The 7849-nt window shown below is 38.0% G+C and overlaps 1 protein-coding gene and 1 long non-coding RNA gene across 5 annotated transcripts in view; one reads left to right on the top strand and one right to left on the bottom strand.

The window, feature by feature from the left end:
* Positions 1 to 313: 313 nt before the first annotated feature.
* LOC111863188 lies at positions 314 to 1726 on the top strand. The gene is made up of 2 exons (XR_002842555.2): positions 314 to 629; positions 1010 to 1726. It is a non-coding gene; the product is annotated as an uncharacterized LOC111863188 (long non-coding RNA).
* The window catches only part of LOC111863187 (RCC1-like G exchanging factor-like protein), a 22287-nt gene continuing 14988 nt past the window's right edge, over positions 551 to 7849 (bottom strand). For all 4 annotated transcript variants that reach the window (XM_023849257.2, XM_023849260.2, XM_023849258.2 and 1 more), the window contains exons 6-9: positions 6604 to 6776; positions 4591 to 4749; positions 3105 to 3364; positions 551 to 1868 (exon numbers count right to left, since the gene is read on the bottom strand). In XM_023849257.2, coding sequence (XP_023705025.1) covers positions 1791 to 1868; positions 3105 to 3364; positions 4591 to 4749; positions 6604 to 6776 — 670 coding nt within the window. In that variant the 3' untranslated portion in view covers positions 551 to 1790. The remainder of the gene's footprint in view (positions 1869 to 3104; positions 3365 to 4590; positions 4750 to 6603; positions 6777 to 7849) is intronic.

Below are 7849 nucleotides of genomic sequence, written 5' to 3'. Positions count from 1 at the left end.
CCAAGGACTGCTAAAATTCGTCAAGTGTTACAAACAGAAATAAATTTATAATGCAGAACAACTCTGAAGAACTGGGAAACCATTTTTACAGTACGCATCAAAATTAAAACAAAAAAAAATTGAAAATAGATTATAACACTTTGTATTAAAAATTTCAAATCTTCCGTTATAATATGCGACACTATCTTCTTTACTGATATAAACAAAGTTAATACCATCCATTTATCATAAAAATTGAGCAAGATAGAGCATTTTTAAACACAACGCTTAAAAGTGATTAAGCGCCTAATAGGAACGGACATTTAATTGCAGAGCAGCAACAGGCATTTAAATAAACTCCGGCCAGCTCAAGCTTACCACTATTTCAAAGTCCGGCATTTAAAGGTTAAGGACAGTGTTCTATATCGTCACAGTTCTGCCTAATTCCTATATGCATTTGGGAATAGTTGTTAAAACAAGCAGCCAAGTTAATACGGATTGTTGTGAAATTTGTGATTTGAATTCTATGTCCATATCTCCTGTCAGAAACAGCTAGGAACTTTATGTGTGTAAAGGTTTGAGGACTTTACAGCAGTGAAGAATCTTCCATATTTGCCCCTCATGAGTTATGGCATCATGCAGGGAAGTAGGTGAGTAGCAGTGTTTGGGAGACTACATGTTCTTTTGAAATGTTGGTAGTCATATACCACAGCACAGGAGTCAACCCAGAGGACCACAATATGTATGTATGTAATGTAGGTATATGTGTGCATATGCATGTATACGTGCATGAATATATGCATGCATGTATGTAGTAATTGGATTTCAGGACATCAGTACATTTTTAACAGTCCCTCAGTTATCATGACAATGTACATTCCAAATTACTGGGTTTTTGCACTTATTCCATCGAGACAATGGAAAAGTCCAAAAACCAAGTAATTCTGTGTGTTGTACACGATTGTCAGAACCCTTCAGAATCTTAGTATACATATTGTCCAGGTATTCATAGTTTTCTTTATGCTTGCAGGTGTATACCAGGATAGTATGTTTGAAGCAAATTTACTGCTGTTCGATACATGCCACCCAATTCATCTTCTGGGTAATCATGTAGGCACATGTTATTAGATATCTGTAGCAGTTCACACACAGACACAAGTGAGAATGCCAAAAGAGTTCGTCTACAAGTAGATGGAGGTGAGCGGTTATTTTAATGCCCTGGCCACTTCACCCCTGGATAGGTGGTTGGGTGGGCCTCAGAGCCAGTGTGGTTGCTATGGAGTACAGAAGAATTTCATGCCTCACACTGGGAATTGAACCCCACCTGTTCAGCCTGTACCGTCACTTTACTGACTGAGTTCTCCTGGCTCCTTATGTCTAAAATGTTTGTTTAGTAGATATATCTGTTTCTTTAAAGGCTCTTTTAGTAGATCAGATTGTATAGTGTAGAATGACGGGCTGATTAGTGCATAATGAACTGGGATAGATGTGAAAGGAATGTGTTGTGACCTAGTCTGGGTGGGGAAAAAATAAAATTGCAAAAAAGAAGAAAATATACCAAATATTCATACAAAAAATTAAAATTATTTTAAAGAAACCATGTTCTTCTATCCTAAATAAAAAGGGCAATCTGTAAAAATATTCTTAAATGGTCAAAATGTAAGTATGTAAGCAAATTTTCTACCTTGCAAGAAGAAATGACTGCTCATATGTACAGCTATGATTAGAATAAATAATGAAAACTGTATTTTATGTTGTCTTGAATTTATTTTTAAAGGGTTCACTGTTACAATTATTTTATCACAGTATCTTCAGACAAATGGTAGACACAGTGCTGCAGAATGATCCACCCCACAACTCACTTTCTTTACCATAGCTCCAATTGCAACCTGAAAACATCACAGAATTTTTCATCACACATTTTCATATAAGCATCAGCATATTTTAAAGCAGGAATGGTAAAGTCTTCTGAAATTGTGTTTCAGTGCTTGAGTATTATAGTATTTAATTTATGAAGTGAAACAACTGGTGAAACCGCTACTGAAGGTTTCTTGGGGACCTGTGGATTTTAACTCTAACCTGAGGAATATTTTAGGAGGCAATTTAACACTGAGATCATTAGCTGGCACCATAGAAATTGAACATTAAATGATGGAGACTTTCTAAATCAAGAAACATTAGATGGGGGTCCACTGTAATGCCAAACATTTAACTAAATGTTACTTAACTTTTGTGAAATTTGTGTTGCTTTGTTACAGGTAATAGTTACTTTGTGTCACATGCAAAATATATGTGGTTTCTTTTCTAAAAGTCATGCGAAACATAAATTGATAATTTACAAATGTTGCTAATACCAACAGAAAGTACAAAAAAAATAGTATGTACTATGAATTATGCTTCAGTCTTTCCAATGGTAAGGCTTGTTTGTAATCTTAAGAAAATTATATGTAAGGATTGAGTTCGTAGGGTCTGAAAGTGGGACAGTGCAGGCAGCATTTGATTTATTAGACAGCGAATTTATTGAACAGTTTAAATAACTACCGATTCCTCAGGATGTAACCTCTATCATGGAGTAAGGTGCCAACAACGTTTCACGTACACGTGACTGAAAACCTAGCAATAAGTCAGGAGGGCTCAATCAATGAAGTGGCTATGAAATGGATGTCTGTCTTTTGATTCCTGTCAGGAGCAGAATTTTTCTTTTTACTGTCACATGAGAAATGCATGCAGATGTTTAGTCTGAGAGCCTAAAAGCAAGAGACCACCTGGGAGACCTAGACATAAATTGGAGAATAATACTACAATAATTCTTAAATAGGGTGTGAGGACATGAACTGGATTCATGTAGAATATGATCTCTTGGTCTGTACTGTCATGTTCTGCTGGTCTCTCGATTGGCTTATTCTTTGACTCCGAACCTGGAAGTGACATGACCCAGATGACTGCAGCCTTCATAGTGACCACTGTGAGAACCTTGGGACTAGTGACAGGCTTTTGTGAAGACAGTAATTAATCGTCAAGTTCCATGGTAGGGAATTTGACTAGGTGAGAGTGATCATTATCTTCAAGGATTCTGCACAATGTAAAAGACTGTTGTTAATCACACATAATTACAGAACCCTTACCTTTAATGGGAAGAACTGGTCTTTGACATCTCCAAGACCCAGACACCCTCTTTTGTTGTGTCCCCACATGTAGAGGTCACCATGATTGCTGACAGCAGCAAGATGGCCAATGCCTGCATTCACAGCAATAATCTGAGAGTCTGGTTGGAATTCATTGCGACCAAACAGCGTAGATGGTATCTGTATGGGTTCTTTGGCATGGTCAACTATGGGACCTTTTCCTAGGATCCCATATCCCCACACAAACACATCTCCATTCTCTGGTGGGAGAAAATAAGTCACACCATTTGGTAAATTTGTAGCCCCTCTCAACTTATGGCTGATATTTGCTTTATCAAGTACTAGCAAACCTGCCCAGGCATAATGCACAATTAAGAAACAAAAATTTATGATAAATCTAGCAATGGCAGAAGATGCTTTGGGTTGCCTCCGATATAATAATAAAGGCAGAAGATAATCTGGGTTTGACCCTGTATCTTAGTAATGATGCCAGTGCCCTTCTTAAGTAATGGGGAAATAAGTTTGCTTGGATAGAAATCCATTCACATTTTTAAATCTCTCTCTCTCACTGTCCAGGGAGGCCATTACACCAAATTTGGTCAAAACAAGTGCACAAGTGGAGAAATGTATAATGAACAAATGCACACTCTTCTTTAAATTCTTATTTTTGAAGTTGAACAATTGGCAGTGTTGTTGATGCTAACAATACAGGACAGCATGTTTGTAAATGTAGTATTTACTTTATTGCATACTTCATTAGCCCTGATGTCAATTGATTATAGATACATACCTTTGTTTTAAATCCAGTCACATCACAGGTATCACTGTACAGAGAAAGAAATAGGGTTTTCTTGTTCTCAGTCAGTACATTGACAATACTATACCTTGACAACAGAGGAATCAGCATTTGAATCTTTTCTCCACAGTGTTCAGATCAGCTCTGGGGACCCACCCAGCCTCCTATCCACTGGGTCTCCTTCCATTCTATCCATTTCTGATGTTAAGAATGTCATGGCAAGCATAGGAACGTCACCACATCAAGAACTCTTTGCAATAAAAGTTTTAAATCTGATGTCATGTAGCCTATCACATTTTTTGTATAAGCCATTTCTGGGAATACATCATCCATCTCCCCAACATTCAGTTATCTACTCATTTCTAATCTTTTTGAGAGTACTATCTTCTGGGAATGTATCCAGTTGAAAATCAGCCTGAAGGTGGCACAAGCTATTAGTAAGTGCTCTGACTGGAAACTGTGTAAGTTTTAGTTGAAGTTTACAATAAATTAACACCACTATAGAGCTGAAATTTATAAAAAGGATACCATAAACATAAATCAACAGAATAGGACTTGTATTCACATGTCCTTTTAATTAATTTCTCATTTATGGTACATGTGTAGCTGGATGGGAAACATGAAGTCAGGTGGCAAAAATCAAATAAAAATTTATATAAATGTTGGTACAGAGTCACACATCAGACCTACCATTCACTGCAATGCAGAAGGATCCTCCAGCTGCCATATCAACAATTTTGCCAAGGCCCTGGCATTTCTTCAAATGTCTGGGTGTGTGTATCTGTTGGATTTCCTCATGGAGCAGTTGATTATATTCTGAGTTGCCCCAACCAAACAATTCACCCTTATCTGTAATTGATATTATATTTTCTGGTCAAATGCCACTACAACAAACTTCAGCACATATTCATTATGTACTGGACTACATTGCTTCAAATGAGCTGCTAATTCTGAGAACCCTACTTTTACCCCAAAATACGTATACATGGTTCTAACACACTTTATCAGTCTTTATTTTTCCAACAAGAATGGATATGTTTACTCCAAATGCTCTTTCTGCAGTTTTCTGACTTATTTTGATGTTCACTTGTGGGAGATACAGATATGTTGTTTCATAGCTACTCATGTACAGACAAGAATATGCAGAGGAATTATTTCTTCTGATAGTTCAGGCAGTACAGCTAGGCTATAGGCTGAACAACCAAGGCATTGGAGCTTGGTTCTTGGAGGGGTGCAAAGGATTTACCTGTTCCCCACAACATGTAGACTGACCCTGAGGTCCACCCAGCCTCCTGGCCAGTGGGTACCAGAGGCTCTTTCCTTGGGGGTAAAGCCGACTCACCTCCATCTAGTTCCAAGGCAAGGTTAAGAATGTGTGGAGCTATAGTTCAGTTCTCCCATACATCTCCATGGCATGATGCTTAATTTGCCTTTACCGTTTAGTTCATTCAATATTCTCATATGGAAACATGTTTCAAATAGAAGCTGCACACCTTAATAAGGTGTGTCTTATTTTACATCATGTAGCAGTTTTTATATGAGCTCTTTTTCGTTTTAAAGGACTTATATAAAGTTTGATTAGAGTTTCACACAGAATGCAGAATGCATTGGGCCAATATTGCCCAGAATAAAACTCACTCTGCAGCGTTTACTGTAGATCTCTGCAATACCAATCCAAATAATTCATAGCTCATAGTTTTAGAGATGAAACGTGCAACAGACATGAGTTTTCTGTATTCACTTCCTGCCTCAAATTGAACCGCTTCCCCCTCTTCTCTCTCCCTTCACGCAGTACACGTACCGCTACTTTCTACTACTAGCACATCAGAAGATAGAATTCGGGAGGAGCAGCCCTCATCTCTGGCTCTGTTGTTGCATTCACAAGCTCCCCAGGGTGTTCATGGGGTATCCAAGCATTTATGGAGGAGATAATATATATATGCAGGCTTTCAAAACAACCAATAACAATATTTAATAGCCAACACAACAAAGAAAACTCGCACACAATATACAGAAAGAAATAAATAAAGCATGGCATAAGACCCTTTTAGGGCGAGGCACCACAACCAAAAGTAGCGACTGCCCAAGTAATCACATATTATGGATAGTCATAACAAGTAGAAACCCAAAACTGCCCCACTTGCCCCAGCCTCATTAGGCCATCGAACAGGTTACACCAAAATTCAGCAGAAATAATAACAATACAAAAAAAAAAAAAATAATAACATGGTCGCAACTGCACTGGAATCAAGAATATTCTGTTGTGACCGCGGGCAGCCTTACCCTTACCAGCCAGACCAAAGACTCCAAACATAATTAAGAAATACAAAGTCCAAAACATAATTTCAATTCCAAATCCTCCAGCTGCCAGTAAGCAACCACTCGTGAGTACGTCTACCTTCAGGCTGCTCACACACCTACTTCCTTCCAAGACAATCGCGGAGAGGGAAGGAAGGTCACATGGTCAAGACGTCAGCATAATGCCGGTGGGGATGCAGGTTAAGGAATGGCAGGATGCCAGGATGCAACACGCATGAACCAACTGAGTACAGCATGGCTCAAAATAACTCAAAATTATCATTGCTACTGAACAGCACCTGATGTCTCTGTGACTTGTTTCTCATAGGTTCTTATTACCACTCATATACATACAACTTGCTTTCTAAATGCTTCTGTACTAAAGTTAACATAGAGAAAACTCACCGTTGATAGCAAGAACACAGTCAGCTGTGCTTGACACCTTGATAATGTTCTCTCCCTCAATGTCACCCTGTATTCTGCTTGGCTGCCACTCAGAATTGAAGTGACCCAGACCAGTCTGGCCATCTGCTCCCCATCCACATGCATACACTTCCCCATTCTCGCTCACAAACAAACTGAAACCATTAAATAAGAGTTAAACCACTAAAGAGCATATTTTTATTGCTTCATGGAGTAAGATGATGTAGTCACCAGGTGCAACTCAATGAGTCATGGGAAAGGACACCATGCATATCTTCCAGTCTGCTCTGCTGCCCTTAAAAAAAATACATACAGTAAGTAATTGATCCAACAGTACTGCATAAATGAGTTATGGGTCAGTGTCTTGTTCAGAGATACAAGCCCAAAATCTGATTTAGACAGTATGTTGTCTGTGTCCATCCTCTCATGCCTTCTGAATGAAGTGGCTAATTTTCATGACTTTGAAAGGGAAGCTCACCAGGATGCCATGCTTTAGACCTGTGATCTCTATTTCAGAAGAATAAGTGTGTTTATGGTCTCATCTGTTATCCATAATGATCCCTTGTATCAGTGCTCAGTACTTTCCATCTTAAAAGGGTATTGGTTCACAGTGACAATTCTGTCTGTCTCAAAAGAGCACCAGGCAGCAGTCACAAGTTGGCCGTGTTCATTGTCAGTTGTATCTTGTAAGCACTGTTCCATGTTGTTCCTGTTGATTTTCTTTGTGTCATGCTTACATATCACTTAACAGCCATATTGGATGAGAAGAAACTTTTTATTATAATACAAAACAAAAACAGATGAATATAGATCACTATTACCAATTTGAACATTTTTACATTACTAGATCTCAACATTCCTCCTCAATTTCAAAATGTTATCAACATTATTAGCTGTTTTACAAAGTTAAATTGAATAACACTTAGTAATTTTGGTCTTCAGATTACAAAATTAGTACATGTAATTATAATTTTCTCAGTCTTATCAAAATCAAACTTATTTCTTCTTAAGTATAATGTCTCTAAACTTGGTAAATTTCTCTGGTGATAGTGGTTTTGTTAAAATGCCTGCCACCTGAGTTTCAGTGTTACAATATTTGATTGAAAACAGTTTCTCTTTCAATTGTTCACTTATGTAGTAATACCTAACGTCTATGTGCTTACTCCTACGCGTTACTTGTCCAGATTCTATTAGCTTGATTGCACTCTGACTGTCAGCACACAGTTCA

The sequence above is a fragment of the Cryptotermes secundus genome, unplaced genomic scaffold, assembly GCF_002891405.2.
Source record: "Cryptotermes secundus unplaced genomic scaffold, Csec_1.0 scaffold501, whole genome shotgun sequence".
NCBI classification, from domain to species: Eukaryota; Metazoa; Arthropoda; class Insecta; order Blattodea; family Kalotermitidae; genus Cryptotermes; species Cryptotermes secundus.
Note: the sequence above shows the minus strand (reverse complement) of the source record. Positions and strands in the feature narration are given on the sequence as shown.